General features: G+C 43.5%; 1 protein-coding gene across 1 annotated transcript in view; it reads left to right on the forward strand.

The window, feature by feature from the left end:
- The window catches only part of LOC103788454 (uncharacterized), a 44,273-nt gene extending 42,528 nt beyond the window's left edge, over positions 1–1,745 (forward strand). Inside the window, exon 3 of the mRNA XM_054246718.2 lies at positions 945–1,745. Within this exon, the coding sequence (XP_054102693.1) occupies positions 945–1,170 (226 nt within the window). The 3' untranslated portion in view covers positions 1,171–1,745. The remainder of the gene's footprint in view (positions 1–944) is intronic.
- Positions 1,746–12,475: the final 10,730 nt, after the last annotated feature.

The following is a 12,475-nucleotide window of genomic DNA, read 5'->3' on the forward strand; positions in this document are numbered from 1 at the left end:
AATGGGATTGCTGGGTCAAATGGAATTTCTATTTCTAAGGCCTTGAGGAATCACCACACTGTCTTCCACAATGGTTGAACTAATTTACACTCCCACCAGCAGTGTAAAAGTGTTCCTATTTCTCCACATCCTCTCCAGCATCTGTTGTCTCCAGATTTTTAAATGATTGCCATTCTAACTGGTGTGAGATGGTATCTCAATGTGGTTTTGATTTGCATCTCTCTGATGACCAGTGATTATGAGCATTTTTCATATGTTTGTTGGCTTCATGTATGTCTTCTTTTGTAAAGTGTCCGTTCATGTCCTTTGCCCATTTTTGGATGGGCTTGTTTGTTTTTTTCTTGTAAATCTGAGGGCAAGGTTTCTGCATTCCAGCTTGACGGCACCTGGTTGGGACGCCATGTGTCTTCAGCTATTGCTCCTGATGAGTAATTCAGAGAATGGCTCCATTTAAGATAGAGAAAGGGAACAACTAAGCGACAGATGCTTTAGGGAAGGCCAGTGAGGTGATCTGAAGAGGGCCCACTGTATTCACATCACTTTTTGTTTCAAATCGCAGTTTCACTTGCAAAAAGAAGGATGTCTGATAAACGCCTTTTTTTAAGGGCTTAAACAAGGCTGTTGTAGCAATACAAGCATGGCAGACCTGGCTCTGTCATTCCTTTCTGTTTATATATCTGTGATCCCTGAAGTTATAGGTCAGGTTGAAAGCAATGCAATCGTTGAGATTATTTCACCTGTGCATAAGAGCAGGTCAATGTCTAAAATGAAGTGTGGTTCATTTTACTTGCACAAATGAACCTCGTCATGAAAAGAGTAACTTAAATGGCATTTGCTAATTTTGTGCTAATCTTTAAGGTATCTTTGAAGGAGGTGGGACAGTTCTACGTGTTAACATCAGTCACCAGAAGAACAAGACCCCCAATCTTGTCTCCTTCACACAGGTCTCACCTGAAGCGGATGAGGACAAGGGGCTTGCTCCGTGAAGCTGGGATCCGGGAGCTTAGACCGAGTGAGGCTCTGATGCTTCCATGCGTGGCATTTGTGGCTGGCCTGGTGCTGATGTCCAACAGGGAAAAGGGAGAGAAGGGACACCCTGAGAGGATCCTGTGGCAGGTGTATTTGGACCAGACCTGGAGGTGGCATCTTTGCTTTCACCACGTCCTGTAAGCCTGAACCTCATCCCTTGGCACGTGAATGCTGCGGTCCCTACGGCATGTCATCACTTTTCAGTAACATCTCTTCTATGTAGCAGCTGGAGATACAGAAGAAGCTGCCCGTCTCTGCCATCAGTGTCCTCTGAGACAAGCCATTAAACATATTTTGTTTAGGAAAATTGAAGGAGATGCAAACATTTATGCATAAAACTATAGAAATTCATCTACATTTTAATATTGGTTGTAACTGAACATGAAAATATGAATAGAGCCTTATTTATTATAATTTTAAGATATGCCTCAAATTGTCTTTAATGAGTACTTGTTATGTTTATAATAAAAACTAACCAGTGTTTTATAAAGTGTACTAATCTGTCTCCTGGTGAAGTCAGAGCATGTGTAATATGCACTTTATTAGACTTTTTCATATGTAAATTAGGCAGGAAATGCTAACCATTCTTTGCAGTCTTCCATTTGGTTATCTTTGTATAAAAATAATTTGCTGGAAAATTGACATAAAAGTGAATACATTTTATAAACAAATTTATGTTTAAGAATAATATATAAAATGTTTCTTATGTGCTGAAATCTCTAGATTATTGTGTAAATATTTATGTTCATTGGTTAGTTGCCTTAGAAGCTCATGGGAAGGAACCATACCTTTAATTTGTAATTCCAGATGGTAAGATAACAGATTATTATTACTTTTTCAATTCGATATCTTTAATTTTTTAATTTTTAAAATTTATTTATTTTACTTTAGGTGCATACTGTATCTGGCATCTCTCCCCATGTTATCCCTCCCCACCCTCCCCTCCCTCCCCACCCCCCGCTGTCTCTCCCCTATCCCCCACAACTGCCCCCAGTGTGTGATGCTCCTCTCCCTGAGTCCACGTGTTCTCATTGTTCGACACCCACCTATGAGTGAGAACATGAGGTGTTTGGCTTTCTGTTCTTGTGTCAGTTTGCTGAGGATGATGGTTATTTTTTAAAATTTATTTTCTGAGACAGAGTCTTATTCTGTCACTCAGGCTGGAGTGCAGTGACATGAAATCTGCTCATTGAAGCCTCAATATCCTGAGCTCAAGTGATCCTCCCACCTCAGCCACCCAAGTAGCTGGGCTTTCAGGTGTGTGTCACCACGCCTGGCTAATTTTTGTATTTTTAGTAGAGACAGGGTTTCACCATTTTGCCCAGGTTGGTCTCGAACTCCCGATCTCAAGTGATCTGCCCACCTCAGCCTCCCGATGTGCTGGTATTACAGGTGTGAGCCACTGCACGTGGCCAAGAGATGTTTTAAGTTTATGTTAAAACATAATTTACTGATGCCTCCAACTTAACCGAACCTTGGCTGGGAGTCCTTCTCTCTCTCTTCCCCTGCCCTCTCTCTCACACACACCATTCTTCTTCACTATTGACAGTACTATCTGCCGACAAGATTTGCTTCTGGATGGTATCCTTGGCATGCATTATCTTGATGTTCTGTCTTATATGTTTAAAATACTGTGACCAAACAGCTCACTTCCCAGTGAGCACGGTGCCTCTCTTACTTCTCGGCTGGTGCTCTCTCCCTGGAAACCTGCCCAGCATTGCGAGGCATTGTGACCCCATGCTGGGTTTGATCTCTTCATGGAGTATCTACTGCTTCTAAGTTTCCCCAGCCTGGCTGGTTTGGAGAAGGAGGGATTCTTTCCCTTGTGTTAAAGCTATGTATGGCTGGGGTATAAGTAGGGTGGGGGTAGAAGGGAATTCAAACCTGTTTTAATGATACCTGGAATTTGTTTTAATCAAGTGTGATAAGACATGCAGTCGGTCTTTTGTACAAAAATTAGCTGGGTGTGGTGGCCCTCCCTCCATAGAGTCCCACATGGGGAAGAACTGAGGCAAAACGAGCAGGGGGAGAGAGGGGGCTGCCGGTGGGAGCCTTTACTGTGCTGTTCTGGGAAGGAATGGGGGAGCAGGTTTAGCATTGGCTGGTTTAAATCATTACAGTGGGCTCTGGGACTTGGGAATTGTTCCTAGTTGTCTTGCCCCCAGCCTTGGGTGACCAGAGCAGGGGGACAGGAGACAGAGTATAAGAGCCACATAGAGGAGGTGGTGGGAATGGGCTCTGGATTGCTTTCTTTCTGTTTGAAAGGCGTGAACCTGGGTGAGCTACTTGTTTTCTCTAGGAGAGCAAACTCTGGGAGGGACAGTGTCTCCAGGTTAGCAAGGCCCCAAATGCTAAAGAATCAAGAACACAGAAAATAAGAAAATGTAATTAATACAAAGTCCAATACTGCACCTCAGTACTTTTACTCCAGTGGAGTAGATATGAGAACGGAGAAACCAACTAGCGGAGACCTGCTCAAGGTGCTTTTATTTGTAGCACAATTACTTGATAAGCAGAAGATTATCTAAGGCATAACTATTAAATCTATCTCAATTAGGGCTTCTTATGGATACACACCTCTCTCAGTCTCACACACAGAGTTCTTTGAAAATATTTTTGTATATTTTTATTTTTTTAGATTTGGGGGTACAATTGCAGTTTCGTTACATGGGTGTATTGCCTGGACTTTGAGTGTAAGTTTCATCCAAATGGTGCACGTGTGCGTTAGGTAATTTCCAATGGACATATACACTATCTGGATAATAGTTACACTAAAATGGCTGAGCATAATGGCCAGTGGAGACTCGGGAAAGTGGGTGGGTGGGAGTGAAGTGAAGGAGGAGAAATTACCTAATGGAGCACCAATGGCTATAATTCCACAATCAATGTCCATATGTATACATTATTTAGCTCCTACTTATAAGTGAAAATACGTGGGATGCAGCTTTCTGTTTCTGAATTATTTCACTTAATGCCTCTAGTTCCATTTGTGTTGCTGCAAAAGATGTAATTTTGTTCTTTTTCATGGCTGTGTAGTATGCCGTGGTATATATGTACCACATTTTCTTTATCCAGTCATTGGCTTATGGACATTTAGGTTGGTTTCGTATCTTTGCAATTGTGAATGGTGTTGCAATAATCTATGTTTCTGATATAATGATTTCTTTTTTGAGGGGAGCAGATACCCTGTGGCGGGTTTGCTGAGTCAAATGGTAGTTCTGTTTTCAGCTCTTTGAGAAATCTCCGTAACGTTTTCCATAGAGATTGTACTAACTTATAGTCCCAACGACAGTGTTTAAGCATTCCATTTTCTCCACGTCCACACCAACATCTATTTTTTCTTTGACCTTTTGATAATAGCCAGCCATTCTGACCAGTGTAAGGTGGCATCTCACTGTGGTTTTAATTTGCATCTCTCTGGTGATCAGTGATATTGAGTACTTTTCATGCACTTGTTGGTCATACGCAGAGTTCTATGGGCGAGGCATGGAAGGCTGTGGCCCTGACATCTAGGTGTGAGTCTGCCTCAGTGGTCCCTGAGGCACCCTCTGGGTGTCCGCACCAGGAAGCACCTCTCCTGGTGACCGCAGGCACCATCACTGCCAAATGAATCTCATGCAAGAGCACGTGTCTGAGTGAGGGCTTAGTGTCCGGTCAGAGACTGGATCTGAAGCATGAGGAGAGACCAGCAACCTGCCAGAACAGCATCATTGAATTATGAAAGTTAAGTGTTTTTATACCAGCTGACCCAATGTTGATCCCAGGTATGATTAGTGTGTGCTGTGCCTGCTTATGTGCACGTGGTACTAGGTTTCCCATGTATGTAAGCTAGGCACGCTATCACATGGATCCTCATGAGATGGTGCAACCCTCCCTCGCCAGGTGTGACTGCTGTCATGTACTGGCATGATAAGAAGCTGCGGTCAGCCCTGGGAGTCAGAGACATAACTCAAATGCCCGTGCACTTTACACCTGCCTTTACGTTTCCAGGTGCAGAGATCTCTGCTCCGGGGACATTCCTTTCCCCTTCTTCCTCTGCAGTGAAAGAGTGAGTTGCCCAGTGGGCCACTGACCTCCCTCTCCGAGAGGGTGCAGCTAATCTCTGAACAACCTGAAAGCACTGAAGGTTGTTCCCCTCTTTCTTCCCATAGCCCTAGCTGGGCACCCAGGCTGTGTGAACCCCTGATTTCCTCCCAGGACCCTGGGACTCACACGTAGAACCACACCCTCACACCAACTCGTCAGTCATGAAGGGGCCATTATGGTCTCCATGTAGTGGGTGTCCAGTTGCCTCCTTTCTCAATGGTTACAAATGGCACTGGAGAAGGAAGAAATGCTGTTTGCTGTCCTCTGGCCTCCAGCATCACCCTTGCATGTCCACATGTATGGAAGGGTGCAGAGTGCTCTGGGCAGGCCACTCAGAGGCCCGGGTCTGCCATGTGGTTCAGGCGTTCCCTGGACCTGCTGGTGGCCTCCTAGTTTGTTGAGTGGGAGAGTTGGTCTGAAGGGATCTGTGATGCTGTGTGGTTTCTGCCTGTGCTTCTTACTCCAGTCATAGCAACACTCAGAGGCCTCTCCCTGTGCCTCGACTTTGTCTCCTTTGGGCTCCCCAGGGACTTCCTGAGCAGGGTAATTTTATGCTTGATGGCTGAGAGTTTCCATCCACTGAGACTGGGGCCTGGCAGTCATCTAAGCTCAAGATGCGAGAAATGTCAGAAGCCACCTGAAATTGTATGGGAAACGGTGTACATGAGGATTTGGGGTGTGTGAGGGAATGTTCTTGCAGGCCCTCCAAGGTTCCCTGGCTTCCCCAATGGAAGGAACTGCTGCTGTGGAGAAGGTCACCAGGCTAGTGTGTCCTGCCATGGGGAAATTGAGAAGCACAGACAACCGAGATTGGCCATGTCGCTGTGTGCCCTCCTGTCTCTTCCAGGGACAAATGCAAAGGTGTAACACCATCTCATCGTGATGTGCAGCAATTCTCCATCTTTCCACCTGTTTAGTTGGACTTCAGAATAAAGAGGCGATCCTGAATAAGACAGTTGAGATTTGAGACCAAGATATCATGGTTGATTCCAGTGTCAAAACAGAAAATGATTATATTCCCAAATCGATCAAGAACAGCCTTAGATTTTTGGTGGCTCATCCCTGTAATCCCAGCACTTTGGGAGGCCAAAGTGGGTGGGTCACTTGAGGTCAGCCTGGCCAACATGTCGAACCCCCATCTCTACTAAAAATACAAAAAATTAGGTGGGCATGGTGGTGGGCATCTGTAATCCCAGCTACTCAGGAGGTGGAGGCAGGAGAATCGTTTGAACCTGGGAGGTGGGGGTTGCAGTGAGCCGAGATGGCACCACTACACTCCAGCCTGGGTGACAGAGTAATATTCTGCCTCAAAAAAAAAAAAAAAAATATATATATATATATGAAAAACCTCAGATTTTATTCTCACGCAGAGCTCTCTGTGGAGCAAATGCACCAGGTAGTTCTCTAATTTTGGACTGTGTGGGCATACTCTACTTTTTACATTACTTGTTAATCTTGTTCTAGTTCAGAGACTCTAAAAGGATCGTCTTTCGTGACAAACCAGTTTAAAGCCTACAAGCCCTTTTCTACTGTGTTGAACTTTAAACACTTACGGTGTTCCGCATCTATCTTATTTCTCTAGCCATTTCTGTTTGTATTGGTCTCAGGAGTGACCTTACATGACCCGTGATCCAAAGCCTCTGTGTTATGAACTATGCAATCGTAAGAAAAATGGTCATCCTGCTTTTGAACCATCTGGGCTTTCAACTTGACATCCATTCAATCAATTAATTCAGATTCTAGTAATTCAGAAGAAGAAATGATACCAAGAAAAAAGAAGTGGTTATAACTGAGGGAAATATTTTACTAACAAAGGAAACAATCCTGAGCGGGGCACCGGCGTGCTCGGTCAAGGTGGAATTGAGAGCCTGCAGAGAAGAAACTGAAAATCATACCCGTCTCGGTGCTCTTAGGGTTATAACGCGCATTGATTTTGTCTCTTGGTGATGAATTCGCTCGTGAAATTCTGAGAGTTGAATTTGTGGATGCAGAAAGACCAACATGTTTGCTACTTAGCTGAGGATCAAGAAATTGTCTTCGGCTCAGCGTCAGTCTTGGTAGAAACAGAAATGGCAACAAAGAGATGCATTAAAAAGTTGTTTCAATAATCTAGACATTTATTTCTCCCTCACATTCCAGCCCAGAGCCAGCCAGATAGCCCAGGGTAAATTAAGTGTCATTGTTCCATGAGGCCACCTTGTTACCAGGCTCCTTAGGTGGCTCTGCCACCCTCAGAAAGTGGATATCTCAGGGTCCTAGCAGGCTTCTCCAGCAGTCACCATTTTCCAGCCAGTGGAAAGTGGGAAAGAGAAAGTGGATGTAAGCAGCTTTTTAATGTGATACAAAAGTTGCACATAAATTGCTGCCTGCTTTTCTTAGCTAAGTAGCAGTCATGTGACCACACCCACGTGCAAGGGAGGCTGAGACATGTCTGCATGTTACAGGTCAGGAAATCCATAGATGGCAAGTCAATGGCTCTACATTATGAAATAGTAACATCCTATTTTCGACTCTTGGTCCACAGTGCTTCCATCATACTAGTCAGCAGGCATTATTACTCTCTTCTAGGGAGCTACCGAAGGAGAACACAAACTGCTTAGACAATTTCCACATCCTTTGGGTAGCAGCTCACAAGGGGCCTTCTTTATGACGCCTTCCCTGACTACTGACAGACTGCAGTGTTCCTTGGGCTCTCCTTGAAGCTTGTTTCCCACCAATGTCTCACAGGTGGGGTAAGCCAGGGACACATAGCGTGGCAGTTGTCAAGCTTCCTGGTTTCAGATCCTCTTCATTTTTAAAAGTTGCTGAGGGCACAGAGAGCTTGCATTTATTTGGGGGATGTCTATATTTTCCATGTTAGGAATTAAACTGAGAAGATTAAAAATATGTATTTCTTATATCCCTTTAGAAATGAGAATGACAATTATATGACATATAAATCATGCATTAAAAAATACCTATAGGCCAGGTGCGGTGGCTCACAACCATTATCTCAGCACTTTGGGAAGCCGAGGCGGGTAGATCACTTGAGGTCAGGAGTTTGAGACCAGTCTGGGCAACATGGAGAAACCCTGTCACTACTAAAAATACAAAAATTAGCCAGGCATGGTGGCAGGTGCCTGTAGTTCTAGTTACTCGGGAGGCTGAGGCAGGAGAATTGCTTGAGTTTGGGAGGTGATGGTTGCAGTGAGCTGAGATCGCGCCATTGCACTGCATCCTGGGTGACAGAGTGAAATTCTGTCTCAAGAAACAAAAACAAAAACCCTGTAATTCCTCAAACAAAAAAAAGGGAAAGGTGGCACATGCTACTCTCGTGGTTGTGTTACACTTTTGGTAATTAATGCCCGGCAAAATAGGAAAGCAGCTGGATTCTCACATCTATTTCTGCATTTCATCTGCTACAATGTGTTTCGATTGAAGTGTATAAAGAAAACCTGGTCTCACACATATATGTAGTTAGAAAATGGATATATTAATATCAATACCCTTTTCAGAAAATTGTGGATATTTGTCTTTGATACTAAACCAGATTCGACCAATGACAGTTTCTTACAGGCTAACTGCAGGGTGAAGTCTGAGGCCCTGCCAGTATTGTCTTATACTCTGTAACATTCAAATCCACTGGGCTCTCTCACTTTGGATGTAGCTTTACAACCCAAGTATGCTTTTGAACCTTCATGCATTGGTTATTTGGAAAACATCGGTTCACCAAGTTACGCTGATCTTCCAAATGTCAATGCATTTCATTAGATGATACAAAAAAATAATATTTGTTAGAATGACTATTGACTTCTCCATAAAAATCTTTATTTTGGAATGTTCTAAAATTTAAGTTTTGGCTTGAATGGTTGGACTTTTATATCCACAAGAAATACTGTCAGTTGTTTTCCCTGAAGTGAGAAGCTCACTTTCTTCATCGTGGAAAAAAATCTATCTTAAACACCCGACTCAGAATAGCCGAAGATGGGTTGTAATATTTCTTTAAGTAAAAATGGTGTTGTGTGAAAGAAGTGGCTAGGACAGCTTGCAACTCAAATGATCACATGTATTTTTCTTTGGTACAAGCATCATACTTCCCCGTGCAGCTGACGTGCCTCATACATACTTCCTGTTTCATCACACAGAATATTACAAAAATGTGTACTCAAAGGTTGAGACGTAAAGTTAATGATTGCTACAGGTTCACCAGTAAAGTGAAGTACTTATCTAAAACTGGCTTTTTTTTTTTTTTTTAAACTTCAGTTTTGAGTTCACTAACTTCTAGCACAGTTTGGTGTCATTGATTCCTGCTAATGCCAGCAATTTAACCCACCATCAGTGCAAATGTTGGAAGAAGAAAGAGATCACGTCCTTTGCAGGAGCATGGATGGAGCTGGAGGCCATTTTCCCTAGCAAACTAACCCAGAACAGAAAACCAAATACCCACGTTCTCACTTATAAATGGGAGCTAAATGATGAGAAGGCATAGGCTCAAAGAGGGGAGCAACAGAGCTGGGGCCTCCTTGAGGGTGGGGAGGGTGGGAGAAGGGACAGGATGAGGAAGAGTAATTTTTGGGTACTAAAATTAGCGCTTGGGTGATGAAATAATGTGTACAACAAACCCCAGTGACCTGAGTTTACCCATATAACAAACCTGCACATGTACCCCTGAAGCTAAACTAACAGTTTATTATTTATTTATTTATTTATTTATTTATTTATTTATTTATTTATTATTTATTTGTGACGGAGTTTCACTCTTGTTACCCAGGCTGGAGTGCAATGGCGCGATCGGCTCACCGCAACCTCCGCCTCCTGGGTTTGGGCAATTCTCCTGCCTCAGCCTCCTGAGTAGCTGGGATTACAGGCACACACCACCATGCCCAGCTAATTTTTTTGTATTTTTAATAGAGATGGGGTTTCACCATGTTGACCAGGATGGTCTCAATCTCTTGACCTCGGGATCCACCTGCCTCGGCCTCCCAAAGTGCTGGGATTACAGGCGTGAGCCACCGCACCCGGCCAACTAACAGTTTTAGAAAAGGAAATGGTTTTGACCTTGCAGCCCTCTTAAAACACCTCAGCACCCTCTAAGTGCCTGTGGAGCGGCCTGAGTGCCTGTGGAGTTGGCCCCTGGTCCTGGAAGAAGGAGTGAGCAGAAGGGAGCTTCAGGATGGTCAAGAGCAGAGCCATGAACACCGCCTGACTCAATCACAGGCGCTGTCTTAGCCTGTGCAGGCTGCCGGAATACCATAGCCTGGGTGGCTTAAACAGCCAACATTTATTTTTCACAGATCTGGAACCTGGGAAGTCCAAGTTAGAGGCAGTGGGAGATTTGGGGTCTGTTGAGAGCCTGCTTTCTGATCACAGATGGCTACTTATCTGCGTTGTCCTCACATGGCAGAAAAAAAGACGGTGGCTCTGGGGTCCCTTTTATAAGGGCACTAATCTCATCCCGGAGGGCGCCACCCTCAGGATCTAATCACCTCCCAAAGGCCCCGCTGCTTAATGCTGTCTCATCGGGTGTTAGGTGTCCGACATTAGAATTTTGGCAGGACACAGGAATTCAGTCCAGGCAGACACAAGCAGGTGCTATGGGCAGAGCTGGGGATGACAGAGAGGAGGAGCCTTTGGTAAGCCAAGGGCAACAGGCTCTGGTTGAAAAGAAAAGGGTTTCAAAGACAGCAGAGATTAGTGAGGAAGAGCTGGCTGAGAGCAGCCAGGACAGATTACATAGCTGGCAAGTGACCGCTTCACTGACCTGCCTTCAGTTTGCGGGAGTGGCTGTAGGTGGCACTAGCCGTGAGTGGGTGCAAAGCTCTTACGTTCCTCATCCCGCAGCATGCTCAGTTTTGTACTGTCCTCGCCCAGGCTCTCCGCTCGCTGACAGGTGCCAGAGGACAGGACTCATATCTACTCATAGCCTGGCCCAATGTAGCTGCTTGATAGGAGCTTTCAGAATGAATAAAGATACAGACAACGTTGTTTATTATGAACTGTGATAAGTTCAGCATAGCAGGACAGGCTATTAAAGAATGATGAAATAGAACAGGTTCAGGCAGAGAGGTGGGAAGAGGAAACACCTCTGTATCGGGCTAAGGGAGAAGCGCAGTCTTCCTGGACAGCAGTCAGGTCTGCAAGGCGACCCATTTCACTTCCTACCGTCCTCAGCGTTTCTCTCTTTCACTGACTCTGGTCGCTTACTTATTTATTTATTTTTTTGCTGGCTTTGTTTCATTTGTCCTTTTTTTTTTTTTAATACAATAACTGAAGATACAGACAGTATGCAATACAATGAAATAGATGAAACAAATTCTCAGAGACTGCAATGCCACATGCTATGTTTAACCTAATTTTATTCATGGTTGCCTTGGGATGGGGAGTAGATCATTCAGTAAAAACATACAGTAAAAACAAAATGTCTTATGTACAACTTTTAATTACTTCCACGCACACAAGTCTAACGTTAATTTTTAAAATAAATGCAATTAAGGACTTCTAGGAGCATTTTATAATAAAGTAATTCCTAATTTTTCTATGTAGATAGACCAAGCACCTACAAAATATAAATTGCTATACACGGTGAGCACTTTACTTACAATGAACCCTTGAGCAAATTAAGTACCTGGACAGCCTTAGGTAGATCTTATACAGCTAGGCAGGCAATGAAGCACAGTGCCAAATGGAAAAAGTGTACCTGCAAATACATTTTTAAAACTAAGGTAATTTTTATAATGAAATGCAGAAAGTATACTGAAATGCTAAAATAAATAAGATGTGATGTATTAACACCTCACTATAAAGAATGCATACCAAAACATTTATAAATAACAAATGAGTCTCAGTAGGAACAGTTCACCACAATTAATGCTGGCTAAGTGGAAGCGGATATTCTGAAGCACTGCGGACGGATGGTAAGTATGTTTTGAAGCACTGCGGACGGATGGTAAGTATGTTTTGAAGCACTGTGGACGGATGGTAAGTATGTTTTGAAGCACTGTGGAGGGATGGTAAGTATGTTTTGCCACATGCTCTTAGTTACCTTGAGGTAGCTAACACATGTACCAAATTCGGCATTCATTTTCAGTTGGGGCTGGTATCATATCTTTTAAGAAATGTGTACAGTATGAAAAGCTTGAAAATACTCATGAATGAAAAATGTTTTTGGGAAAAAATAGATATTTCATGCAAGTATGTACAATCTCACTGTGTAAATTTCAAGGCAAGGCTTGTTTCCTGTAAAACAAATCATCGTTCTGTGAGAGAACGTTCTTTACGTGTCTTAGTGCATTTCTTTTGCCTCCTCCTGCATTGCATTATTTTGCTTAATTCTTTAATTTTGTGTGCAAATGACGTGCCAGTTAAAATGAAAGCTATTTCA

Source organism: Callithrix jacchus, chromosome 16 (genome assembly GCF_049354715.1).
Source record: "Callithrix jacchus isolate 240 chromosome 16, calJac240_pri, whole genome shotgun sequence".
Classification (NCBI taxonomy): Eukaryota; Metazoa; Chordata; class Mammalia; order Primates; family Cebidae; genus Callithrix; species Callithrix jacchus.